Source organism: Gossypium hirsutum, chromosome D08 (assembly GCF_007990345.1).
Source record: "Gossypium hirsutum isolate 1008001.06 chromosome D08, Gossypium_hirsutum_v2.1, whole genome shotgun sequence".
In the NCBI taxonomy this organism is placed as follows: Eukaryota; Viridiplantae; Streptophyta; class Magnoliopsida; order Malvales; family Malvaceae; genus Gossypium; species Gossypium hirsutum.
The window spans coordinates 5,924,273-5,951,606 of NC_053444.1; the positions used below are offsets into that span (position 1 = coordinate 5,924,273).

Genomic DNA, 27,334 nt, shown 5'->3' on the forward strand with positions numbered 1-27,334 from the left:
GTTTAGAGAGTAATTTTTACTTTATCTGTTTAAATTTCGATGGTTGAATTGTGATTCTAGTCTCACTATTTAAATATATATAATGTGTTAGTTCAAATAGATAATATCATTAATTACTATATTAATATGGATTTTTTTTAAAAAAAACACATTCTTGTGGACTTTTTTATGATGGAAGTTGTGTTTTTGAAAAAAAAAATCCACATAATTAAAATTTTAATGAAAATAGTTAATGGTGTTATTTATTTGGACTAACTACTAACAATATAAAATTTAAAGGACTAAATTATAATAAATTAAAATATATAGATTATATCTCAATTTTGAATAAGGACCAAAATCATAATTTAACCAAAATTTTATATTATATATATATATATTCATGTCGTGTATTCAATGCTGCTAGGTATAACAAAAGGGTATACATTTATCTTGCATGTGCTATGTACCCTAACACACCAATAAACCAAGCATTGATTTTTTATTTATTTTAAATTATTGTTTTGATAAAGGAAGAAAATGTTCAACAATATAAATAAATATTGTCGATTGAGCCTTAATTCAATTAGCATTCATATTGTTATTAATGTAGAAGGATGTGGGTTTGAGTGCGCTGAAATGTATTATCCTCCTATTTAAGAATCGGGGAGAAGCTATAAAAATAGGCTTAACAGTGTAAAAAGCCCTCAAAGTTTTTCAAGAAAAGCAATTAAGCCCCTGTTTTATTTTTTGCACTCAATTGCGTACTTAAACTTTCAAAATGTATTAAAAAGACCTTCAAATTTTTTTAAAAAAGCAATTAAGCCCCTTTTTTTGCACTCAATTGGGTACTTGAACTGTCAAAATATACCAAAAAAGCCCTCAAAATTTTTTTTTAAAAGCAATTAAGCCCCTACTTTTTTTTTACACTCAATTTCCAAAATGCATCAAAAGGCCCTTTGACCGTTAACTTTAATGGTTGATCGTTAAAGCTAACCGCCCCTAATATTTTTTAGTTAAAACCACCACATGCCACAACCACGGCGTGACTTGCAAAAAATGATAAAAATAAAAAACAATTAAAGTTATAAAAATTATTAAATTTTAATAAAAATAAAAAATATTTATTTTTTATTAAAAATAGAAAAAATTATAAAAAATTTATAAAAATCATAAAATATTATAAAATATATATAAATATAGAAAAAAATTATAAAATTTTATAAAGTCGTAAGAAAATTACAAAAAATGTAAAGAAAAACAAAATTTGTAAAAAAATTATAAAAGTTATCGTACCGAAAGAAGCATTTTACAACTGTTCTATAACTTTTATTGATTTTTATTTTTTTTTATCATTTTATGTCACATGTCACATTATGTTGCGGCACGTGATGGTTTTAATTGAAAAAAACTGGGGTCGTTAACTTTAACAGTCAACGGTTAAAGGGCCTTTTTTATGCATTTTATAATCTTTTTTATGTTTTTTATAAAATTTTATACTTTTTTTCTAATATTTAATAAAAAATAAATATTTTTTATTTTTTTGGCATATGTCACATCATAGTTGTGAAACATGGAGACTTTAATTGAAAAAAATTAGGGGTGATTAGCTTTAAGGTCAAATGACCTTTTGATTTATTTTAGAAATTGAGTGCAAAAAAAAAGTAGGGACTTAATTGCTTTTTTTGAAAAAGTTTGAGGGCATTTTTGATGTATTTTGGTAGTTCAAGTACTTAATTGAATGGAAAAAAAAACAGGGGCTTAATTGTTTTATTTTTTTGAAAAAGTTTGAGAGCCTTTTTTTATGTATTTTGAAAGTTCAAGTACCCAATTGAGTAAAAAAAACAGCAACTTAATTGTCTTTTTTTTTTTGAAATGATGCAAAATGTTTAAGTAATTAGTATAACACGTTTAATAGATACGGGCATATTTTATAATTAGAATTATTTATATTGTATTTATATTTATACAATTTATCAAAAAAAACACAAATTATTCTCTTTTTTATTAAACCAATACGTCCCTTTCCCATTCTTAAAATTCCAAAAATTTAGCTGCCTTTATATGAATTTTGGGTTGGAATGTATTTTGGTAATGTATAGCACATAAGGTTTGGTGGATGTGTTGTCATTTTTCTTACAAGGCTGAGCTAGTTATTCAGTCATAATTAAAGCAAAACATTAGGTCAAATATCCTATTCCTACTTGAATTTGAAAGAGATGATACCATCCCTTCCTGTTAAAGATTTAGCCTTGGTCGCAATATCTCAAGATTTTGGTTTCGTCTTTCATGGACACACTTTGTAATCGCTTAGTTAAGTTATATTACCGCAATATTTTCTCTTGGTCATTCTAGATTTTGTTACATAATCATCTCTGTATGATACGTGATAAGTTGTTGAGTAGTTCATAAATGACTCTTCATTAGGAGCAGTTCGTATACAATCCTCCGCAAATAACAATTCGTGTCAACCCTTCGTGTGGTATGATTCGTAAGCGACCCTCCACAATCCTACGCATCTTTGTGAGAACCACCAATGCATAATCGCCTCATATGGCCCTAAAAGGGAGTGTCAAAGCAGAACCACACAGTACACTCCATGTTGACAGCTGACTTGCACAACTATGCAAGTACAAGCTTGACTGCACGAGTGACCAAAGATCTACTCTCTCCCTTAGCAAACTCTTTTTCTTCTTCTCCCCTTCCTTCTCCTACTTCTCTCTCTTCTCGCCACTGACTCTCCACCTGTCATAGGTGAACTGACACTTCCCTCCATCATCCTCTCCTCTCTGTTGGTAACCTATGTCAACAAATTTTGATAGGAAGAAGAAAAAAATCATGTTAAATCCGTTTCAATTTCAAATTTAAGCAAATTGATCCTTTAAAAAAATATCTATCACTAATAAAAGTTAGGGTCTGTTTGATTGACGAAATTGATTTTCCGGAAAATCATTTCCAACTTGTCCAGCGTTTGATTGGCGGAAAACATTTTCCATTTGGAAAATGAACTCCAAAACAAGGGAAAATAGGTTACATTTTAGGGAAAATGTCTTACCCTTTCAATTTCCGTAAGACATTTTCTATGCTCTCCTCTCTATCGCCTCCTTCATTCCTTCCTTCATTTCCGGTAGAAAACTGCTTCTGTTTATCGATTTTCCAGTAACTTGTTTTTTTAATTATTCAATACTTGTTTTTTTTAACACAATTACAAATAATTTATTTGATATTAGTTTTTTTAATTTATAACGATTAATATTGTAGCTTAATAATTGAGTATTATCATAAATAAATCATTGCAATATATGTAAAAATAATTTAAAATATAAAAATTTATTAATATATATTAATATATGTAAAAACAACTTTTCCGAAAAATATTTTCAAAAAATCTGCCAAGCAGCAGAAAATATTTTACACAGATTCAATCAAACACCAGAAAATATTTTCCAGTAAATCATTTTACAGAAAAGTAAAACATTTTCCAGAAATCATTTTACAGAAAATATTTTACTGGCAATCAAACAAACCCTTAATTTAATCTTTGTCAAGTATAATATACAATAAAAAAATATTCAAAAGGGTCAGGCTTGAAATTGAGATTATGATTAAGCAAGTAGAAAAACCATCCTACTCTATCTCTACCAACAACAAAACCAAACTAGCATTTTTAAATTGCCATCGGAATTTTTATCATTCCGACGTCTTTAATCTCTCGAATCTTTGTTAATTTAAACCAGAGACGGATCCTCATTAGGATAGGGCTTAAGGGGCTTTTGCCTTCTAAAATTTTTGAAAGTTTTAATTATGCCTCCTAAAGTTTTTAAAAATTATTATTAAACGTTTGAATTTTTTAAAAACTTCAAATAGACTCTTCACTTTCTTTTCTTTTCTTTTTCTTTTTTTTTTAAATTTTCATAAATCTCTAAAATTTTGGAACTTTTAATTAGACCTACCAAAATTTTGGAAATTTTCACTAAAATTCTCAATATATATATATTGAATTGCGTTGTCGTTAGAGTTTTATCCTCTTCTTGTAATTCATCAATATATATATATTTAAAATTTTACTTAAGTCAGTTAAATCTCATCCATTTACTTTAATATTTCAAAAAGGCATTTATATTATTTTAAATTTAATATTTAATAATTTTTATATTTTTATTTATTATTATTTTTAAATAATCATCTTAATATTTTTTAAATATTTGCATTATACTATTATATATTACTATAAATTTAAAACCCATGTATCATTTTTTAAAGGATGTTTTAAAAAATTAAATTAAATTCATCTCTAATTTTAAATATATGAAAAAGACGTATTTATATGGGCAGTGAAAGATGGAGAGAGAGGATAATTTTATTTCAAGTATCTCAGTTTTATTTTTTCAATTTAATCCATAATTTTAGGTTTTAATTTATTCAATTTAATCCCTCACACCATGTTATAATTGAGTCTTACATGTTTTTTATTTGTCCATTTCATGGATGCAGTTATGGGTTTATGCAATTTGGTCATGAATATGGTTTTTACCCATGTCCTTAAATTCGGTCAATAATTAGTTTTAATTATTGTTTCATTTATTAGTTTTAATTCTTTTTCAATATTCAGTTTGTACTTTTTCTTCTATGGTCACTCAGAAAAATTATAAAAAAATATATATTTAATATATTTTAATTGAATACATTATAATCAATTTATGCATCGCACGAGTAAAAAAAATAATTATGTATATCACATTGGTATAATAAAAATTACAACATACTATCAATTTTTTTTTGGTAGAAAAAAATAACATAAAACGATTACGAAAAAACATACATTCTAAGAATTATAAAAACTTATTTTATCAGCTAATAGAAGCCTTTGGATCGAAATTGAAAATTCTTCAAAAACGACTAAACTTAAAAAACCAGATACCTCAAGCCTTATCATATGACCAACAACTACATTTTAAGATCTAACACACATGATCAACTTTTTATTACAAATATTAAAGCGAATGTTGAATAATTATTTGTTAGGTAATTATAAAATTATTAGATGGATGCAAATAATGATGATTAATGTAACATATTATTACTTTTAATAGAATAATTGATATATAATTTAATTTATATGTACAATAACTTATATGTTAAAAATAAATCCAATCCAAAATCGTAAATAAATAATTAATTAAATGGATGGAGGGTCTAGAGAATGTAAGTGGATTGAAGAATCTAACAGACATTTTCTACATCAAAAGTCATTAAATTATTAATAAATTTATATTTTGGTTATTTAACTTTAAAAATTATAAAAATATCATTGAACTAATTAAAATTTTTTTATTTAAGTCATTGCATTGTTAAGTTATTTGAAAAAAAAAACTGTCTAATGAGCTTTAAGCGATAACTCGACAATTAGTATAGTGGATTAGTGCTCATCAAAGAGTAGAGATCGGAAAAAAAAAAGTTGTTTGGATTTCAATTTGTAGATTCGTAATGTTCAAAATTGTATCATAAAAAAAATTGAACCATAGGAGAGAATGAGAAAGAAAATTTCTAATTTAGTGCAAGTGATGTGGAAAAATAATGCCTTTCAATAATCATTTTAATAATCCGGTAACTTAAACGAAGGCTTTGAACCCCATGTTATGGTTGATGGTCAAGGGTGTTCACCGCCCTAGGTGTGGCTTGGGTTCGAGTTACGCTAATCGTGTTTATTGTTCGGACTTTACCCTACTATTGTAATTCACAAAAAAAAAAAAACTTTAATAGAGACTTTCTTATAATTTAGTGATTATTTTGTAATCAAAATATAACATAATTTTACTAATAAGCAATTTATCCTTCTTTATGTTTTGTGTAGAACAAAAAGCATTTTGATCCATTTTTTCAAAGAAATTGGGAATATATCAAAATAATGCGGACAGGTTTAAAGATCAGCAGCTAAGTAGCATCCAAATCTTCACTTTACGAGAAAAAATGTTCGGGTGCGAATGTTTCTACAGGAAGAAAATGGATCTGTTGCCTCTTTCAGACCCTGAACCCTTCTCCCTTCCAGCACCTCTCCCTCAATGGCCTCATGGTATTACAATTTTGATTTTTTGGGTTTTCTTCGCATTGTGTGTTTCTTTAATGGGTTTGCTTCTTCTTCTTTTTTGATTGGATTTTTTAGCCTCGACTTGTCCTTTTCATTGTTATTTTCTGATTGATGGGGGTGATTTCATGAGCTACTGTTTTACTTATTGTATGAACTGATGTTATTTTTCAACCTTGTTTTGGAAAGTTTGCAACAATATGTTTGCCTCTTTGTTATATCGAATTATGGATCAGTTGGGTAGCTGCAAATATGAGATGTTGTTTTCACATCTATGATGAATGCAAATATATATATATAGCTTGTACTTGGGGATGTTGAGTATGGTATCATGTTTATTAAACATATCATGTTCGTGTTATGTTTTCGTCTCGTTTCTAAATTTTCCGGGTTTAGATTGGATTATTGATCAGTTGGGGGTATCTGCAAATATGAGTTGTAGTTTCCACTTCTACAATGAATGCAAAAATTTAGTTTGTGGTTGGGATTTTTTGAGTGCATTGTAGTGCTCAGTTATAGTTTTTGTTCTTAATACAATATTGAAATGATGAAACAAACGATAAAATCTGGGAAAATTCTTGAAGAAAAAAAAAATTAGCAGGCTAAGAGCAGAGGGGTCTGTTTAAAAACTAATTTACTGCATTTGAATAGACAATTGAGTTTTGCTTTAATGATATCAGAGATGTAGTCTTTCCATATAGGTATATACGTTCTTATGCTTCTTCAGTTTTCCTTTCAAATGATGTAAGCTTTTGAGACCAACAAATCTTGAGAAACACAGCTTTGAAATATCCCCTTTTTGAAAGAATTTTAGCCTTCTCAATCCCCTACAGATCTTTGTGTTTGAGAGGCCGAATTGTTATGTCCTTAGACTTCCTGCAGAGAAAGTAAGCACTTCTACTGATAGATGAAATCCAGATATATGAAACTGAGGTAGTGTGGAAAATCTATCTAACATGGTTATACAATTATCCAAGAAGTAATGAAATGTTATATGATTTAGTGCTAATGCTAGACTATGTCACACTGGCTCTTCATTTTTTTTAAAGTATTCATATTTGACACCCTTGGTTTTTTCACACATATTTGGAAATCGGTGTGGAGACACGATATACATGTATGTATGTCCTATACTTGCTTCTGAGTCCAGATAATATAGGTGCTGGATACGAATCCGTTTACTCCAATTAATTCTTTGTAGCTTATGCTGACAGGGCCAATATGTTCTACTTTGATTATTCTTTTAATTGTGGGTGAACAAGAACAAATCTTTTTTCCTAGAACTGTTTCATTTGTTAATTTTGTATTCCTTTCAAAAAACAAATATGATACATCAAATTGTTTTTTCCATGAACTTGAGATGTGGCCCACTGTTGTTGCATAAATACCTTGAGTGTGAATGGTAGACATGGATATTTGTCTGACACGGGTATACTCAATTTTTTTTTCAAGATTTCCATCTAGTCGGAGGGTCCTTGGAGGATTGTATCCTTGTACTTATATCCGGATATTGTGTAGGACATATGTACTTCAAGAAAATAACAAGTCAGAGCAACATAAGGCAAATCCCCCATTCCCAAATAAAAGTTTTTCAGCACTTATTTTTGAGCTTTCTCTTATGTTTGAGTATCATCTCTTTGTTTCATCATTCTTCTTCATCATATGTCAGCTAAAACAATCTATAGGGTCCATTATTGAATTCTTGAACTGGGATGTGAGTGTCAGATATTTGTATGTGTCTGACACAGCAAGGTCAGATTTTTTTAAATTTTTCTATGTATTTGGAGGATCCTTGTATGCCATATCTCTGTTCCCATATTTGGACACGTCTGTTGGACACTAATATTTCAAGAAAAATGAATAGTCGGAACGACATAAGTTTTGATGTCATGTGATGTTTAAATGCAGCATAGTCCATAGCGGAGGCTGGTAAAATACAATGCAAGTTCAAGTCAAAAGGTTCACTTGAGCTGATGTGGTTCAATCTTTTGTTATCATTTTGAAGATGACTTATCTTGAAATTTCTTTTATTGGCCTGCCTGCATTTTCAGGTCAGGGATTTGCTTCTGGAAAATTAAATCTCGGAGAACTCGAAGTTGTTAAAATCTCGAGATTTAAGTTCATCTGGAGCAGTAACTTGGAGGACAAGAAAATAGGTGTCACGTTTTATAAACCAGTTGGAATACCTGATGGATTTTATATCCTTGGTCACTATTGTCAATCTAATGACCAACCTTTAAGAGGTTTTGTTCTTGTTGCTCGAGAGGCACCTTCCAAATCTGAAGCCGCTGATTTCTCAACTCGTGTTACTTCACCAGCCCTTAGGGAGCCTCTCGATTATACACTAGCTTGGAAATCGAATGATGGGAGTGAGGGAAGTCTTGAAGGTTGCGGTTTCTTCTGGTTGCCACAGCCTCCTGAGGGTTACAAGTCCGTAGGTTATTTGGTCACAAGTTCTAAAAAACCAAAATTAGATAATGTGAGATGTGTTCGAGCTGACCTAACTGATAGATGCGAAAAGTATCGAGTTATGCATTCGGAATTTTCGTTTCGAGTTTGGAGCACAAGACCGTATCATCGAGGGATGCTGGGGAGAGGTGTCTCCGTTGGGACTTTTTCTTGCATTAGTGATTCGATACCTGGACTAGAACTGCCTCTCTCATGCTTGAAGAATTTAGATCCTTCACTACATGGAATGCCAAACTGTGATCAGATTCATGCACTAATAAACCACTATGGACCTACATTCTTCTTTCATCCCGATGAAATCTACTTGCCTTCTTCAGTTTCATGGTTTTTCGAGAATGGAGCACTCCTGTTCAGAAAGGGGGACTCAGTAGGTGAACCAATTGATGTCGGTGGCTCGAATCTACCTAGTGGTGGCTGCAATGATGGAGAATTTTGGATTGATTTGCCAAGTGGTGATCAGAGGAAAACTATAAAACTAGGAAATTTGGCAAGTGCTAAACTTTATCTACATGTGAAACCAGCACTTGGTGGGACTTTCACTGATATTGCTCTGTGGATTTTCTGCCCCTTCAACGGACCAGCAACGCTTAAAGTCGGTATTATGAACATTGCACTTAACAAGATCGGACAGCATGTATGTGATTGGGAGCATGTTACACTCCGTATATGCAACTTTACCGGAGAGCTTTGGAGCATATACTTCTCTCAGCACAGTGGTGGTGGATGGGTGAATGCATATGAATTGGAGTACACACAAGGAAATAAAGCGATCATCTACTCGTCAAGAAATGGACACGCTAGCTTTTCTCACCCTGGGACTTACATTCAGGGTTCTGCAAAACTAGGAATCGGTATTCGAAACGATTGCACTAGTAGTATCTTCTACGTAGATTCAAGTACTCATTACGAACTCGTTGCAGCTGAGTATCTCGGAGATGGGATCGTAGCTGAGCCTGGTTGGTTGCAGTTTATGCGAAAATGGGGTCCAACTATTGTCTATGATTCGAGAACTGAATTGGATAAAATTGTTCATGTTTTACCGGTGATGCTTCAATCGTCGGTGAAGAACATTTTTGATAAGCTTCCGGTTGAGCTTTATGGAGAGGAAGGCCCTACTGGTCCTAAGGAGAAGAATAATTGGGTTGGCGATGAAAAAGGCTAGTTTTGTGGGTTAGCCTCTGATCTTAATAGCATCTTGCTGGTTCTCATCTGCTGCCTAGCAAGTACCGGAGATGGACATGTAATACGAGTACCGGACATTGCCCCGGTGGGAGTGTATGTGCTTCCTAGGCTGCCGTCCTTGTGTTCATAGTACAACAGTCGGTGAATTACATGTTCATACTTGGTGTAATGATTTGTATATGTATCTTCTCATTTGTTTCGGCTTTTCATTTTTCTTGAAGTGCCTATATCCGATGCTCGTGTCGAGTGCATATTTTGATACTGTGTATAGAGATATAATTCTTCAAAAATTCTCTAAATATATAAAAAAAATCTTTGAAAATATGACATTTGTACACTCTTTGACAAAAGCCTCAGTGCTCCATAGACATTTTTTTATGGAATAATGCTAGGAGTACGTTTAAATATAGACATGAGATATGATCTTTTACGAATCTTTAAAATATATTTATATCATATAGTCATATATGATACAATCATGTTCAAATAACATGTCATTTTTGTTGCTAACATTAAAAAATCAATATAAATAATTAACTATTCACTCAAATTTACTTTTATATTTTAAATTAGTTTTTAATTAATAAAAATAGCAATCTATTTTAAAAACAACTACTGTCATGTTATTTTAATCCATAGTTATACTTATTTTTACTACCTTATTAGTAATAATTGTGAAAGTTTTTAGGTCACCAGTAAACCTGTTCATGGCCAGGCTAGGTAGGATTCAGGCTGAGCTTTAATCAATTTCTAGGCCCGTTTGATAGATCCAAGCTTGGGCCAGTCTGGATTATTGATGTTAAATCTAGGCTCGACCCGTATAAATTTTTTATAAAAAAATAGGCAGCAAAACAATAACAAAATTGTGAGAAAACACCAACAAAACAATGAGAAAATAACATTTTTTTTTGCAAATATGGGTTGGGCCCAGACCAAAAGAACCTTACTTGAGGTCTGGCCTATTTTCTAAACGAGCATTATTTTTTTGTCCAATCTAATTTTTTGAGTCTATGTTTTTGTTCAAACCTTCCCACTTTTCAGGTGAGCCAGGTGACCCAACCCAAGGACAGGTCTAGTCACTGGTTTGTTGGTCCGACCGATTCGATCAACCCATCCACTTCAATTAAATAAAATTATAACAATTAAAATATTAAAAATTCGATTCAAGACCCTCTCCAAATTGATATCTTAGTTGGTTCCTGATTCAACCGAACGGTCCGGTTCAAACAATATTGATAATTATTTTAAGATAGTTCAATAAAATATTACTCTATTAATACACTTAAGTGCACTTGAACCTACATATTCAGGAGTTGTTACAATAACAACTATACCAACTGAGTTAAGGCTTAATCAGCTTTTAGTATCGTGTTTTAAAATGTTATATATTTTAAAATAAATTTTGATATATTAATATTTTGTGTTGCGTAAATTTAAACATACATATTTCCTTTTCATTTGAATTAACAAGTTTGCAGCATTGACATTTAAAAATAAAACAAGAATTTTCCGATTGAGTCTTATCTTAATTGGCATGGGCATTGTTGCCAATGCAAGAGGATATAGGTTCGAGTGTGCTGAAGCGCATTATCCTTCAATTTACAGGTTGGAGAGAGGTTATGGGTAGTTTTAGGCGTTGTATCAAAAAGAGCAAATATGATCAGAACCTATTTATGAGTCGGGGAGAGACTATAGGTAGTTTTAGACATTATGTCAAAAAGAGCAGATATAATCAGAACCTATAATGAGATTACGTGCTAGCAAACAACAATTATCAAATTCCAATTATACCTTTCATTCGTCTCGTTTTCAATATGGTTTAGATACCCTTGTTTTATTATTTTAGGATAAAGCAACATTTAGACTTAAATTTGATAAAAATTTTCGATTTAATCCCTGAATTTTTTGTACACTTTAATCTTGGAATTTGACAAAATTTCCTAATTTTGGTATATGCGATGACATGCCACTCTCGCATTATCACCTAAATAATTATAATATTCTTATAAATAAACTAGAAATCTTATCACATGCATATCTATGTGAAAACCGCAAATTTAGAACACAGATGAAGTTAATTTGTAAGACTAACTCAATCAAATATATTATGTGTGTGGAAACCACGTATTTAGAACACATGAATGCATTTAAAAGTAACATATAATAAATAATGAAACATAAGGTTTGAAACTAATAAAAATAACAACACATGCAATATGTACGAAATTAAAATAAAAAATAGTTTAACGGAAAAAAATTGTTATAGATAAATACATTATATTAATAATATTACATGCACTCTAATTATTTATAATAGTATTATCATTTTATTATAGCACGTCAAAAAGAGATAAAGTTAGTGAAAAGACAATTTAATATTGAAATTCTATTCTTTAAAAATTAAATATCGAGTGACTTGTAATAACAATGTAATTAAGTGACATTGATTATATACAAGTTCGGTGAGAGAAAACATTTTACGTTAAAAGTTAATTTTATTTAAGTTTGGTCAATAATTTTTATTGGTGTTGTGGTAAAAAATTATTTATAAATCTATTAAATATTAGTTTAATCTCTTGATATGTTAATTTTAGTTATTTTATTTAATAAAAGGAAATATTAGTCATTTTCTCACCGAGTTAGCACCCGATTAACCCATGGCACGAACTCGAGGTTTTATTAATTGTAAATATAGGTATACAAATTTGGTGAGAGAAAACATTTTATTTTAAAAGTTAAAATTTTTAAGTTTAAACAGAAGTTATTATTGACGTAGTGGTAAATAATTTGTTTATAAATTCATTAAACACTAATTTTAGTTCTTTTATTTAAACACTATATAAAAGTATGGAAAGATAAAAAAAATCATCAAAATAATAGTAGTAGTCATTTAATAAAAGGGTATATTAGTTATTTTCTAACCGAGTTGGTACTTGATTAACCTGTGACACCAATCACAGTCAGGGTTAAATTAAATGTCTTACTAATGCAATTGGGATGGTTTCAAATTTCACGATGTGCATATTTTTATTTGTTTTTTCAAGTAAAAGATTAAAATACGCTCGAATAGTATAATTACAAAAATGTCTTACTAATGCAATTGGGGTGGGTTCAATTTTCACCATGTGCATATATTTATTTGTTTTTTCAAGTAAAAAGATTAAAATACACTTGAGTAGTATAACTTATTTTAATTACGAAAGGACATTTTGAGTAGTACCCGATTAACCCGTGATATCAACTCACAATCATGGGCTAAATTAAATGTTTTACGGGTAGGTTCAAATTTCACAATTTGCATATTTTTATTTTTTTTAAAGTAAAAATATTAAAATACACTCGAATAATATAATTTATTTAGATTACGAAAATATATTTTCGTAATTTCTCTAATCAATTGATGTCTGATTGACTCGTGACACAAATTCAATTAGGAGCATAAATAATGATATAGATTTAAGTAATAATGTAACACCCCTAACCCATATCCGTAACCGGAATAGAGTTCGAAGCATTACCGAAATTTACAGATCATTTACATATATTTCATTTCATTTGCCATACATATTATAAACCAAGTAGAATCAATCATATGGTCCATTATATGAACCCTCGAGGCCCAAAATACACCTTAGAAACAAGTCAGGACTAAACCGGGTATTCTGAGAATTTTTCGCAAAATATCAAAATTTTTCAAAGGTACAGGTAACACACGCCAGTGTGGTCAGGCCATGTGGCTCACACGGCCAAGAGACACACCCCGTGTCTCAGGCCATGTGGATATTTGAAATAGGGCACACGGCCGTGTCCCAGCCCGTGTGCATACCCGTGTAACTCTTTGACTTGGGTCACACGGCCAAGCCACACGCCTGTGTGCTAGGCCGTGTGAACATGAAAATTTGCATTAAATAGGTGCATGGGTCACACGACCAAACCACACGCTCGTGTGCCAAACCGTGTGATCTATTTTGAGCATTTTGTTTTGAAATTTTTAAGATGTAGGGGACACACGGCCAAACCACACGCCCATGCGTGAGGCCGTGTGTCCCGTGTGGACGAAAATAAGGCCATTTCCTAGTCATATTTCTCACCCAAACTTATCTTCCACCTATAATAACAGTTAAATACATTCCCAAACCAATATAAAACATTTGAATTAAGCTAAAACCAAGTCTTATGCATATCATATCATCATATATAACTAAGTATCCATATTTAACAAATTGGTCACTTACTTATATATATATATTCATATTTGTACCAACTATACCAACTCAAACCATGTTACAATTTGCCTTTTAGTTAACTATCAATCAATTATACCAAGACACTTATTAACTATAATAAGACCATATACTTATATGTATCAAAATGTATCAAACATAAGCCATTCAAATGGCTAATCACAACAAAACATTTATTTGCCATCAATGGCCAAATTAACCTATACCAAAGTTGATTTAATAATTATACCGAAAAAAGGAGATTGATAGTGTGATGTGGCCCCGACCAGCTTCCAACCTTAACGAGCTTCCAGGTTACTATAAAACAAAGGAAGTAAAACAGAGTAAGCATTTAATGCTTAATAAGTTCGTATAACAGGAATTTAACTTACCGATTAATTCAAATTTAAGGTAAGCAAATAAACATGCTCAGACCAATTTGGCCAATTTCCTAAACACATATCCCCATTAAGCTTGTTAGTCATGTAATTCACATAAATACCAAGAAACATGAATGAGCTCATTAATATTCAATTTCCACATACATGTATTTATCACTTCAGGTGTCCATGAACATGTACATATCATATCTTTGTATTTCAAGTATTTCTCATAATAATTCATCTTGAATTCATTTCATCTCATATCGGAACTTTGCCTGTTAAATCATTTAAAATATTGATGGATACAAGGGTATTACACTTGAAGTGTATAAAGCTGTAAACCGTCAATTCATATTCAGGAATGCTCATACAAGCACATAAATGATAAGCTCTCTCTCGAGCCATATAACAGGAAGCTCATGTGAGTTATGTAACGAGAAGCTTATCCGGACTGTATAACAGGAAGCTCATAAGAGTCATATTCAGGAAGCTCAGGCAAGCCAATAAAGGGTAGCTCTGAAGAGCCATTAACGGGAAGCTCTGGATAGCCATATATCAGGAAGTTCAAGCGAGTTATATCAGGAAGCTCCGGAGAGCCATTAATCAAGAAGCTCACAAAGAGCCTTTAATTGGGTAGCTCACGAAGAGCCATATATCGGGACGCTCATAAGAGCTGCGGTGTGTCCACAACACATGCAGGATCATAACCGATCGGGATGCTCCGAAGAGCTATTAACGGGAAGCTCGCAGGGACCATATAATGGGAAGCTCGAGAGGGCTAATAATGAGACGCTTTTTCAAGCTGTGGTGTGTTCGCAACATATGCAGGACCACAACCAATTCGGGAACCCTGTATCCATCAAATCTCATTTATCCAAACATGACTTATTATTTATCGGACATTATCAGATATGTGATCAATTGCATACATATGACATTTATACAATTCACATATACAACATTAAATTCAGACATATAAATATACACAATTTAGTTACACGAACTTACCTCGACAATTATTTGTGTACGCAAAATCTAATAATCCGACACTTTTTTTCTACGATTTAACTTCGTTTTTGATCTATCTGGATCTATACGAATGAATTTAACATCAATTCAATATAATTCATATTCAGTTCAATCCATTTCATATCTTAGGCAAAAATTACCATTTTCCCCTATTCTTTTAATTAATTCCAATTTCATCCCTAGGCTCGAAAAATGAAATTCATGCAATTTAATCCTTATTCCAAGCCTAATCGATTTTCATATATCACAATAGCAGCCCATGTATTTCAAAAAAATCAGAATTTTTCATGAATTTTACATATTTTCAATTTAGTCCCTAAATTACAATTTCATCAAAATTCCCTTTACAAAAGTTGTTTATCTATCAACAACCTTTCTTTTTCTACCATAAAACTTTAAAATTTAGGCATATTCATCAATGGCAAAACCCTAGTACTTTGATAACTTTACAAATTAATCCCCAAAATAGCTAAATTAAGCTATTACGATCTCAGAAACATGAAAATCATTAAAAACGGGACTTGAATACTCACCTAATTGAGCCAAATAAGCTTGCTACCTTCAAGCTCTTCTAACTAGGGTTTCCATGTAAATAATTTGGGAAAGATGATGAAAAATATGACATTTTCATTATTTAATTACTTATCATCTTTTGTTATTTTTACTTTCTAATTTAGTCCTTTTCTTTAATTAATCTTCCATAGATGAATCATCATTCTTATCTACTAACTCCTCTTAATGGTCTATTTGCCATATAAGGACCTCTAATTTTGAATTCTATAGCTATTTGATACTTATAGATACTAGAACTCAACTTTTGCATTTCATACAATTTGGTCCTTTCCATCTAATTAGACATGTAACCGATAAAATTTCTTTACGAAATTTTCATACGATATTTCAATCATAATGCAGACCATAAAATAATATTAAAATAATTTTCCTTCCAGGCTTAGATTTGTGGTCCCGAAACCACTGTTCTAATTTAACTGAAAACGGGCTGTTACAAATAATGTGACACAATCACGTTTAGGGGTGAGTATTCGATTGATTTGAGTTGAATCGAGTAGAAAAATTTTGAGTTAGTCGAGATGACGAATCCTATTTTAGCAATCAAATTCAATTTGAAAATTTTTCGAATTGATTGAGTAAAAAAATTTCGAGTCAAGTCGAGTTAACAAATCCTATTGTTTATACTCAATGTTGTGTTTATATGGACAGATTATTTAGCTAGTAGACAAAGTTTGAGATTAGTTAACTATATAAACAATATAATTGTTTTGCTTTTTAACTTAATAGGTAAACATTTATAAAAAAAAATAGTTTTGCCTTTTAACTTTTAACTTAATGATTTTGAAACTTTAGAAAAGATAAATATTTATCAAAACGACAAAATTTTGTATTTTTTATTTGGATTTTTGGATTTTACTCGTTCTTAATCAGGTGTTAAAAAAAAGATTAATTTTCCAATTTTCTTACTAATAATAATTTTTTAACAACTCTCATTTTCCTATATATATATATAAATTTCTAACCATTTACTTATTCATTTTTTGTAATTTTCCTTCCACCCTACTATATTTCGCTTTTATGTTTTAAGTACGTTTCAGCGTTTCACTTTCCCCAAAATTCTCAGACAGAGGGAAAGAAAAGAAAGAAGAAAACCCTCAATACGATCAACAGCAGTAAAAACCCTAGCATTCTAAATCGACGGATCCTAAACCCTGAATATTTTCCAATTTCTTTTTACCGAAAGCCAAAATTCACAAGTCATTATCAATTCTTCGTGGTTTCCACCATGTTTTCGCTTTTGATTTGTACTCTTTTTCTTTTTTAAATTCAGATTACAGAATCCTCAAATTCCCCCATATGATAACTTACTATAATTTACTTCCTTTTAATATGTAGAAATCCTAAATTATTGTTACTTTCATCAGGTTTTTTTTTGTGATGGAGTCAAATCCAGTGGTTTTCGATATAAGCTCCGACGACGACGATGAGGTGGCGTCGGGTTTGGAAGAGTCTAAAGGGGATGACTACGACTGGTTTTCGGAAGTTCTGGAAGCCGTTAATAAGGGTTTCGACGATTCCGATGAGGTGGTGGTGATCGGGGAGGTCAACCCTAATAAGAAGTCGAAGACACGGAACTCATCGGTGAGGAAGGATGTTACTGAAGAAGACGATGATTGTATCGTTTTGGAAGGTGACCCCGAAAAGGCGGTGTCCGATGTTAATGATTACCATGATGGTTCTGATGAGTTGCTTGTTGTCGGCCACAAAGGGCAGGTAAAATATTGAAATTTTAATCACTATTTTGTTGTTTGAACTTTTGTGTTTAGTGGTTTTTGTGATTAAGTACATTGATGGAGTTTCATTTTTATATGTTTGGTTGCTGAGAAAATTTGAACAAATCAATCTCTATGTGGTTTCCAGTAGTTCCTAGTGAAATTTGTCTACGATGTATGCTAAGGAAGGGAATATAGAGGTATAGAAATAGTTGATTGACTTGATTCTTAAGCATTATTGTTGATATTACTTCTGTTATATCTTTATGTCCTTGCAATGAGCATGGCTTTGCGCAGTGTTGAATTTTACAATTGGGAATATGGTTTTTCTGATATCTGGGTTCTTAAAGGTGAATGTTAAAATTCAGTTTTGCTATTTTTTCAGCATTTCTTGAATTTTTTTTTGTGTATTTTGTTGTGGTTCTAGATTGTTCTTTTAGTAATTTGTCTTCTAGCTCCTGCAATTTTGAATGTTCATGGCGTTTAGAGATGCCCTTTCAACCAGCTGAAGCACCATCATTATTGGATCATCAGTATGTTGTGCCGTAAGTGTCAACTTGGATGACATGAAAGGTGAGAATTGAGCCCTTGAAAAACTGTAATCATCTGTTGCAGTGAGAAATTGCATCTTAGTCCTTTCTGTTTGCAACTAGATCAGTAATTTTTGGAGAAATAAGCTGATCACTAGTTTTCCGGCTAATATTCAAGGATTGAACTTGCTGCGATGGAAACTACTTAGATGGAGAACCAAAAAGTATCAATCTTTGTGCTCAGATGATCTTAAGGGCACAATAAATATGTTTCATTGATCCTAAATTTCCAGATGAGCCCTTGAAATGTCAAAAGAGTGAAAGTATGAATGAAGTCTCAGAGTTTTCTTATGCGAGATATCTAGGAGCTGATGTGATATTAGGGGCATTTACATGCTGCTTGCATTACTTAGTTTTTTTTATATTAATGTTGAACCTGCACTTTTTGTTTTGCTTTACACATAGCATGAAATTTTGAATAGCTGTCTCATTTTTCTATATCATCTGTTTGCAGGTTGCTTGCAGAGATTTCCCCCATCCACGACATGATTGTGCTAAATTTCCATTTAGTTCAACTTCTCATGATCAGCACTGTGAACTGGTAACTTTTTGAATCTTTTAATTTTGAGATTCTTGATTGTACTATGATTATTCTTTTTGAAATTGCAGTGCCATTGCTTTGTTTGTGACGTGCGAGCACCATGTTGTTATTGGGGCTCAGGTATCACTAATACTGATCATTGTCATGCCACTGATAAAGAGGAAATTTGGAGTACTTTGCGGAAGAATTTCAGGCATGGGAGAAATGTTTCCGTGCCTCCTGTCACATCTCATTCTACAATAGTGCCCCAACATAACCATGTGCTGCATCGCGACATTATTCGGTTGACGACACAAAATCACGTTTCCAGACCAACTCCAGTTCGAGCTTCTGGGAACTGCATACCACAAAATAATGTCCCAAGGCCATCCATAATTCGTGCTTGTTCGTCCTCCTCTACCAAACATGGAGTTCCATATAACCCAACTGTGGGTAGCCGACATGTTCTAAATAGAAGCACGATTCAGCCGCGCTCGGGTTCACAGGAGTTGCTAGGTGTGCGTAATTCTGTAATTCAAAGGGATCGAGGTACTAAGACTAGGAACATGAGTTCCCAATTTGTCTCTTCGAACACAATGTCCAAAAGACTAGATACTGAAGTTCCTGCAACGGTGACCCGCAACGCATTTGTTCCACCAGAGAACATTAAGAACATTATTTCTGCTCGTGCATCACAGTATCAACCAGAGAACATTGAGAACATTACTTCTGCTCATGCATCACAGTATCAACGAAATCCTGCTTCAGTTACAACATCAAACGAAAGGAACCCGAACCTCATTGTCTGCCCAAACAATTCTGATACAAGTCTAGGAACACATACATATCAGAGCTCCTCACAACCGAGAATGGACCCCATTTTTGCAAACTCAGCACCCTCCCTATACCCACCATACAATCTGTGTGTTCCTCAGTCTAATGTATACAACGATACCAGTCGTGTTCAGAATCAAAGTCATCCTGCAACATATAATGGTTTTTCCGATTTTGACATTAATTGGGTCAATAACATCGATTTAAGCAATCAACAATCTTCTGCTGATTATTTACAGTTTCAAACCTCAGGGTCCACAAATGGGGAAGGACCATTCAAGGTAAATGGGGGAGATAAGTCTTATTACAATGAGCTTGAGAGCCTCCTTTTGGATAACCAGTGTGCTCCTGGAGGGTCTCTTACTGCAGGACTTAATGCACCATCTCCTCCTGATCATATACCTCTCGAAACTGGTATGCTTTTCTTTGATATCGAAAGCTCTTGGGATCGTCTAACTCGTGCATAGAGCAGATTAGCATTTGCTTGTGTATTCTCGTATGCTTTTCTTTGATATTGAGACCTGGCGGGATCGTCATTTAGCTTGTGTATAGCGGATTAGCATTTGCTACTGGATGTTCTAAAAGAAGGTAAAGTATGTTCCTTGCTCCACAGACCTTGAAGAAGTCATAGTTAGGATGCTGTTCCGCAGGGGGGAACTCGGAGCACAGAGCTTAGCTTAATTGGTTTGTACAGTCATCTTTAAAAACCGACATCGGAGTTAAAATCTTGAAATATGCAACTTTTTTTTTATTTCTCAAGCTACGGTTTCCTTTGTGTGGGAAAAAAACTTAAGAGGCCGAATGATGTTGTACAGAAATATTTAAGAATCCAATGGTTTTAACTTATTGAACAATGTCCAGAATTCATTCCTTTCTTGATGTTTTTGCCTTAAAATAATATTTTTGGAAGATGGACAGGGTTTGTTGATACTAAATGTGGTGAGAATGTTGGTGCGGTGGAGATTAAGATGGTTAGAGAAGGCGAAGAAAGGAGGAAGAAGTTTGGAGTAGGGGACGAGAGAGAGGTATTAACCTGAATATGGGTCAAGTGCCTAGTTGATAACTGATGATTGTTTTGTTTTAAGTGGTTTGGTTGTGTGAAGCAGTGTGAGGTATAGATGGTGGAACCCGACAAAGTAGATGGCGAAACCGAAATGGTTATAAGAGACCTTGGCTGAATTGTGTTTCTATTTAGGACTTGTGAACCAATTTGCAATTCAGTGTTTTTTCCTTGGGAGTCAAATCTATCATATACAATAGAATCCTATATTTGTTATTTGTGTTGTAAATTTTTAATTAAGTTAAAAAAAATATTGCTCATTACATAATTATTTATACTCAAATTCAGATCCACAAATTAACCTGAGGAAGGGCTAGTTTAGCATTGACTCTTAGAAGTATTTTTGGGGACTAAAAGTACTTTTGAGATTAAAGTATTGTTAAATAAGATATTTTTAAACTTTTCAAAATTGTTCGAGACAAAAAATGTTTTGCAAAAGCATTTCTTTGGCCAAGAGCAAAAAATGCAGGTTTTTGTTCAAAGGAGCTTTTTAATTTTAAAGTATTTTTTGAGAAGTATTGTTAAATTGACTCGAATTTCCACAAAACAGCAATACCCGAAATATTTAATTTTTTTATTATAAAAAATCCGAATATCAGCCTCTCAGACATGAAGGAAAAGAATTGGTTGGCTCCAAAGTTGCACCTCTTTATCCATGTTTCAACGCCCGTAGCTCTTACCAACGATACTCCACTATCTATCCCTAAAGAAAGCTTTATTACGAGGAAGAAGAAAAAACAATGGTGTCATCCTTACTTTCGCCTTTCCCCAACGTCATTTCACAGCTTAAACTCGTCTCTCGCTCCTCTCCTCCTTTCTTTACCAGGTCTCGTTCCTGTCCTTTATTAATTTTGAGGAAATCCAAATTCAAATAGACCCCACAAAGAAATCTTTATTGTATCGACATGGATTCAAGCACTATAACCATAACAATCCCATTCTTTTGATGCAAGATTGCAATGGAGAGAGATGATGAATGAGTTTGATACCAATTCATCTATGAATTTTACATTTCAAAAATTAAGAACTAATAAATATATATGTTAAATTTTTTGTTACTTGCATGAAAAATTATAGTTGTTAAAACTAATTTTGTGTGTGGTACTGTGGTTTGCTCAATGGTCAATGCTTCATTTCTAGAGATTTTTTTTTTCAAATTTCAGGGCCCAAATGTCAACCGAATCGCTTCCACCACTTCCTGAACATCGCATCGTCGTACGCTTTTTTTATTTTTAAATTGCATTATTGTCTCTATCGTATATTCATACCCCCTCTTTGTTTTTGTTAAAGCATTATCATAAAATTGATGAATGTCTTCAATTTTGTTAACATGATCGACAGCTAGGGTGTGGGTCTGTCGGAGTGGATTTCTTGGCCTCCGTCTCTTCTTATCCTAAACCTGATGACAAAATCCGAAGCACTAGCTTAAAGGTTCTTCTTTTCTAAAAACCCTTGCTTCCTACTTTTATTTACTTAATCTACTGATGATTGACTTTCTTTGTAAAGCTTTGGGGTATAGAGTATGTGTCTGACATGGGTATTTTGGTTCGACACGATTATCTTATTCGGACCTTCTTTTAGTGTATTTTAAGTGAGCAATGTAGTTCTTATTTGATCAATGTTTCAATTTGCCCTTCTCTGTTCAGTTTCGTTGTAGAACCTCGTAGTAGGTTATGTTACTTGGGCTCATGAGTGTTGGGTATGTACATGTGTCCAATACGAATATTTTTGTTTATCAATTTTTTAATTTGCTCTTCCGTCTTCCATTTCTTTGTAGAACCTCCCAGTAGTTTGTAAGTCTCAAGTATGGATATGTCTCCAACATGAGTATTTTCATTTTATTTTTTTAAGTTTTTAGCTTGTACTTGGAGAATCCTTGGAGGGTCATGTTTTCATATCCAAGTTTAGACATGCATTGGGCACACCTGTTGTAAGAGAAGGATACTTAAGGAAAATTGTAAGAGCTTGAGCTATATAACTAGTAGGTTTAATTGATTAGTTTAGCATTTTTTTCCACAGGTTCAGGGAGGTGGGAATGCTGGAAATGCCTTAACTTGTGTTGCTCGTTTAGGATTAAATCCACGACTAATTTCTAAGGTCTTACATATCTTTGTTCTTCTTTATTTTCTCTATCTACTTCAATTCCACCGTGAAATTTGACTGTTGAATGAGATAACACTTTTATTGCATCATATAAATCATTAGGTTGCCAATGATGCCCAAGGCAAGAGTATATTGGAGGAGCTTGAATCTGATGGAGTCGACACTTCATTCTTTATTGTAAGGCTTTGAGATATTTTATGGCTCTTACTTATGGGAAAGATCCATAGCCTACTATTATCATTGCTTTTATCTTGATTGATATAAGAAGGTTATTTGCCTCGAAGCTTTATTCTATTGGTATTTTTGAATGTTTGGATATTCGATTCTAGAAATAATGCTCCACCCGGATTTATGCAATATAGTTAGATCATTTGCGTTTGTCGATCATGACTTGTCCAGACTCTAGAAGTTAGAAGCCAAGAAAAGAACCTAGGAACTTGGACTGTCATATAGTAGAGACAGACATGGGAAGGACTGTATTTTATCATACATCACATCATAGATGGCTAGATGAGCTTTGTGCACTGGGCAGCCTTTTTTTTTCATATAAGACATTTTACTTCCATTAAATGTCTCATTACAACCTGGACTCCCTCTCTCTGAACTAATTGTGTGGATTTCAGGTTTCTGAGGAGGGGAATTCGCCATTTACTTATATAATTGTTGACAACGAAACGTGAGCACCTGTTGCCTTATTCCATGCATTATATAATCAGTTATCCTTTCAGTAAGAAGTGTATTTCCTTGAAAAATCCTTCTTTTCTCTCTGATTCTGTATATAGGCATTCGAGATCTGCCTATAGCAGGTTTAAAGCATGGAAAATTATCTTCTTCAGAGTGGCTTAGATGGCGGCTTAAGGTCACCTTTGACCAGCTCTTTCCATCCTTTATTTAAAATAGTATTTATTTACATTTTCTTTGGGTGTAGATATAAGCCGCAACTCTTAGCACTTGTGCCAAGAACCCAAAGAAAAAAAAGAAGTGTTGCTTATGTTAAAAAATGAAAATAGAAAGCATATGTATCCAATCAGTTGACACTAAACTTTCAGGAAAACTCGCACCTGTATTCACACCCCTGGTTATCCACCCTTGATACCAGATGAACTCTCACAGTCCCAATTATTATCTGCTTTGGATGGAGCAAATATGGTCTATTTTGATGGAAGACTGTACGAAACTGCTTTAATTATTGCCAAAGAGGTACATTTTCTTTTTCTTGTTCTACTTATAGTATCAAAGCAGATGAAATTAAGAGTTATCATATGGCTAGGAGATGTCTTGCTCCTCCTTCATTTTGCTTGGAGTATATGTTTTTGACATTTATTGGGACATGAGATATGAGGATATGAAACTATCAAGTACCCTCTGAATACATGGAAAAACTTGGAAAAAAATGAACAAATCCTTGTCGGATACTTAAAGATTATTCTTCTTATTTGGTAACCATTGGATTTTCCTTATTTTAGCTTCTTTGATTAGCTTTACCTTCAACTTATTGCATATTCGATGCTGGCAGTTTTTCCGTGATTGCTAGAATATTAAGTCGTTCCTCCACATTCTTCATCATTAATATCAACTGATAGCAAGTCAATAGCACTCTTTTGTATGTTTCCAGTACAGGCAGCTTGCAAAAATATTCCAATATTAGTCGATGCAGAAAGGGAAAGGGAAGGTTTAGATGATCTTCTGAATTTTGCTAGTTATGCTATATGCTCAGCAAGATTTCCGCAGGTAAGTTGATCTTTTGATGGATCACTATATGGTTCTTTTACATTGAAGTTCCCCACAGATAACTTGGTTTTGCAAACATGTGTCAAAATTTAATGAAATGCCCTACAACTCTTATCCAATCTCCATAGAATCCTTTTTCCATAATCTTTTATAAGTGATGTCTTCATCCTTATCTTTAGGAACTTATTTTGTCATTATTAGTTAAATCTATTTTAGTTTCTCACTCAATTGGTAATTTGGATATTTAATTGTGGCCTGGTTCTTTAATCTTTAGTTACAAAGATGATATACATGTGCATTGCCACTGATATTTGTTAACTCAGTTGATTTTCTTTTGGCACGTATTATGAACTTCTGATGAAAAAGGCATGGACAAAGGCTCCATCTCTTCCTAGTGCACTTCTTTCTATGCTTCTGAGATTGCCAAACTTAAAATTTGTGATTGTGACACTGGGTGAAGATGGATGCATAATGCTCGAAAGAAGTGTAAATGGTAAATATCATATGAAATGGAACTGTAATCTTGTTGGAACCATAAAAAAAATCGATACTTGCTTGATTCATTTGAATTTGCATTTTTTACAGGTATTCTCTACTATGTTTGCAGGTGGTTCCGATGCTGAAGAAATTAATATTCACGGTTTATTGGAATCACTGAACCAGAGAAAAGATGAAAGCAAGACCATACCAACATGTATCTCATCGGTAATATACAAAGCAAAGGACTTTATAATTGGCTTACATATTATATCTCATCAGGAATACAGTTGCACGATATGAACTTCTCTGTCTTAAATCTTTTTCTAGATTTGTGCTCTCAATTCAGGAGCATGCCTCTGATTCATGTTGCTATTTTACACTACATTACTCTTACTCTTCATTTCTCTTGAAATACTTGTGTCCAGACTTGTGTCTGACACACTTTATGGGGATATGCCACACCAAAGGCTCTTTAAATACAAGAAAAGCTTAGAAAAATTGAATATATTCATGCCAGACATATACCTGTTTCCAGCACTCACAACTATTCGAGTAATATTTTCTCTATTATATTGCATATGTTTATATACAGCTCATCTTATAGGATTGCTGCTACAGGTAGTTCATCTTTCTGATACTTTAGGATTTTAAGTTTTCAATGGAACCCATTTAATCTCTGCCGTGATCTAATGTTGCTTGAATCCGAGTTCAAAGTTATCTCTTCCTAAATCTAGTTTGCAAGAGTTCTCCGGAGCTACTTCTGGCTTCTGAAATTCTATTCTCTTATAAGTGGCAATTATGAACTTCTGTTTCATCTTCCAGATTTTTATTTGCTAGATGGCTCCCCTTGTAGGTGGTTACCAAATTGAGTGCAAATGGGATAGGAACAGTATTTGGTCGGCTATTTATTGGAGCAGCTGAAAAGATTCCACCATCAGAACTTGTTGACACAACCGGTGCCGGAGATGCATTTATTGGAGCAGTAGTTTATGGTACATTTATCCCTTCAGACCTCATTAGTCTCCAACTTTTGTTTTCCGAGAGATTAAACATATTTATGTTTAATTTGAAAGTTGCTAGAAATAGGTAGCTAAGGTTTTTTTTGCTTTAAAGGTTCTCATATTTGTCTTGATCTCAACCATCCTTTGTTCCAAAAGTGCATAACTATTAATTAGCAATAAACCTGGCAGAAATCTCAGATTCTTCTGTATAGCACTCGATTAAGGTGAAGGTGATTGTGTGCGTATATAAGATGAACCCTTCATCAACAGTTTCATCAGTTAGTGAGGTTTCTTCTATTAATCTATGCACAACTTATAGCCTTACTGGAAACTTCGTGTCCTCACAGCTGAACTAGTATCATTTTATGGGGAATCATACAACATCATTTCATTCACCTTACATTTTCTTAGACTAATGTAGTCTGCAACATTTTGCAATTCGTAACCTGGCCAGATGGGTCATTCACTTTGAAAGAGCATCATTTCTTCCATTATTTCCGCATTGGTCCTTTCATTTTCTATTTATGGATTAAGCCATTTACGAGGTTGATGACAACCCATTTTTTGTTTTTAGCTCTCTGTGCGGGCATGCCACCGGAGAAGATGTTACCATTTGCTGCTCAAGTGGTAAGCGGATTTACTCTTTGTTAATTAGCTGCTAAAATTTCTAATTGCCAGGAGATGTTTTTATTTTCCTTACCTATTTTCGAGGCTTCAATGCAGGCTGCATCTGGCTGTAGGGCTTTGGGAGCCCGAACGGGTCTTCCACACAGAACAGATCCACGCTTGGTGACCTTCTTGTGACATGTCAACTATGTTAGAGGTTAAGTAAATTGAAACTTTGCCCTACAACCAAGAGCATTGATATTGCCATGACAAACTTCTGTAAGCTTTACTTTCATCAACATCATAACATGGTCCCTAGTACAAGCTAAGACATCCTTTTATATAGAGCAAAGGGTTATATATATATATATAGAAACACAACCTTCTTTGCCTACATTAGACTTCTGGTCTTAATTCACTTATGTTACACTTAATATTACAGGTCATGGTCCCAGAGAGGAGTTATGAATCTCACATTGACAGTGTACTAGAGTTTGATTGAAGACTCACAAAGTGGGAGACACTTTATGCGAACAAAATTGTGAGGCTTAAATGACCGAATCAGATAATTGCTTGTAATTTGATGTGAAAGCTTATTGAAATTGGGTTTGGGTTATTAGTGATGATAGTGAGGTGTCATTGGAGTGGGGGATGTTACGGTCTTAGACAGCAACCATCAATCCTCCTACCCCCATTTGTTGGAATTACATTTCATTTGCAATATAAAAATATATTCACAAATATCTATAAGCATTTCAAATTTACCACAATGCT

General features: G+C 33.0%; 3 protein-coding genes across 8 annotated transcripts; all 3 read left to right on the forward strand.

The window, feature by feature from the left end:
* The first annotated feature begins 5,811 nt into the window (after window positions 1-5,811).
* On the forward strand, window positions 5,812-10,049 carry LOC107916520 (uncharacterized). 4 transcript variants are annotated; one of them, XM_041099650.1, is made up of 3 exons: window positions 5,816-6,052; window positions 7,978-8,023; window positions 8,116-10,049. In XM_041099650.1, exons 1-3 carry the CDS (start codon window positions 6,050-6,052, stop codon window positions 9,693-9,695), a joined length of 1,629 nt encoding a protein of 542 aa, XP_040955584.1. In that variant the 5' UTR covers window positions 5,816-6,049; the 3' UTR covers window positions 9,696-10,049. The 4 variants fall into 4 exon arrangements, with proteins under 4 accessions (XP_016701267.1, XP_040955584.1, XP_016701287.1 ...); XM_016845778.2 differs by lacking the exon at window positions 7,978-8,023 and having other exon boundaries at window positions 5,812-6,052; window positions 8,116-10,048; XM_016845798.2 differs by having other exon boundaries at window positions 5,817-6,052; window positions 7,517-10,048.
* A 6,845-nt stretch (window positions 10,050-16,894) lies between these two features.
* Window positions 16,895-20,433, forward strand: LOC107916541 (uncharacterized). Of its 2 annotated transcripts, XM_016845823.2 has the most exons (4): window positions 16,895-17,167; window positions 17,288-17,636; window positions 18,680-18,766; window positions 18,835-20,433. In XM_016845823.2, exons 2-4 carry the CDS (start codon window positions 17,301-17,303, stop codon window positions 20,044-20,046), a joined length of 1,635 nt encoding a protein of 544 aa, XP_016701312.1. In that variant the 5' UTR covers window positions 16,895-17,167; window positions 17,288-17,300; the 3' UTR covers window positions 20,047-20,433. The 2 variants fall into 2 exon arrangements, with proteins under 2 accessions (XP_016701312.1, XP_016701303.1); XM_016845814.2 differs by having other exon boundaries at window positions 16,895-17,636.
* Window positions 20,434-21,211: 778 nt separating this feature from the next.
* On the forward strand, window positions 21,212-27,303 carry LOC107916556 (ribokinase). Of its 2 annotated transcripts, none has more exons than XR_001689503.2 (14): window positions 21,212-21,465; window positions 21,803-21,854; window positions 21,981-22,070; window positions 22,659-22,736; window positions 22,845-22,919; window positions 23,366-23,418; window positions 23,792-23,942; window positions 24,363-24,473; window positions 24,840-24,966; window positions 25,081-25,178; window positions 25,807-25,945; window positions 26,529-26,581; window positions 26,678-26,839; window positions 27,003-27,303. XR_001689503.2 is itself a non-coding variant. In XM_016845836.2 (14 exons), exons 1-13 carry the CDS (start codon window positions 21,380-21,382, stop codon window positions 26,756-26,758), a joined length of 1,194 nt encoding a protein of 397 aa, XP_016701325.1. In that variant the 5' UTR covers window positions 21,212-21,379; the 3' UTR covers window positions 26,759-26,777; window positions 27,003-27,303. The 2 variants fall into 2 exon arrangements, 1 of the variants encoding a protein (XP_016701325.1); XM_016845836.2 differs by having other exon boundaries at window positions 26,678-26,777.
* The last annotated feature ends 31 nt before the right edge of the window (window positions 27,304-27,334 follow it).

Excerpts from the sequence above, each read along its gene's own strand:
- LOC107916556 (XM_016845836.2), top strand. The coding sequence starts at position 21,380 with ATGGTGTCATCCTTACTTTCGCCTTTCCCCAACGTCATTTCACAGCTT. Across the intron at positions 25,179-25,806 it reads TACCAACATGTATCTCATCG|GTGGTTACCAAATTGAGTGC; the intron begins GTAATATACAAA and ends CTCCCCTTGTAG. Across the intron at positions 26,582-26,677 it reads TACCATTTGCTGCTCAAGTG|GCTGCATCTGGCTGTAGGGC; the intron begins GTAAGCGGATTT and ends GCTTCAATGCAG.
- LOC107916520 (XM_016845778.2), top strand. The coding sequence starts at position 5,950 with ATGTTCGGGTGCGAATGTTTCTACAGGAAGAAAATGGATCTGTTGCCT. Across the intron at positions 6,053-8,115 it reads TCTCCCTCAATGGCCTCATG|GTCAGGGATTTGCTTCTGGA; the intron begins GTATTACAATTT and ends CTGCATTTTCAG.
- LOC107916541 (XM_016845814.2), top strand. The coding sequence starts at position 17,301 with ATGGAGTCAAATCCAGTGGTTTTCGATATAAGCTCCGACGACGACGAT. Across the intron at positions 17,637-18,679 it reads TTGTCGGCCACAAAGGGCAG|GTTGCTTGCAGAGATTTCCC; the intron begins GTAAAATATTGA and ends ATCTGTTTGCAG. Across the intron at positions 18,767-18,834 it reads ATGATCAGCACTGTGAACTG|TGCCATTGCTTTGTTTGTGA; the intron begins GTAACTTTTTGA and ends TTGAAATTGCAG.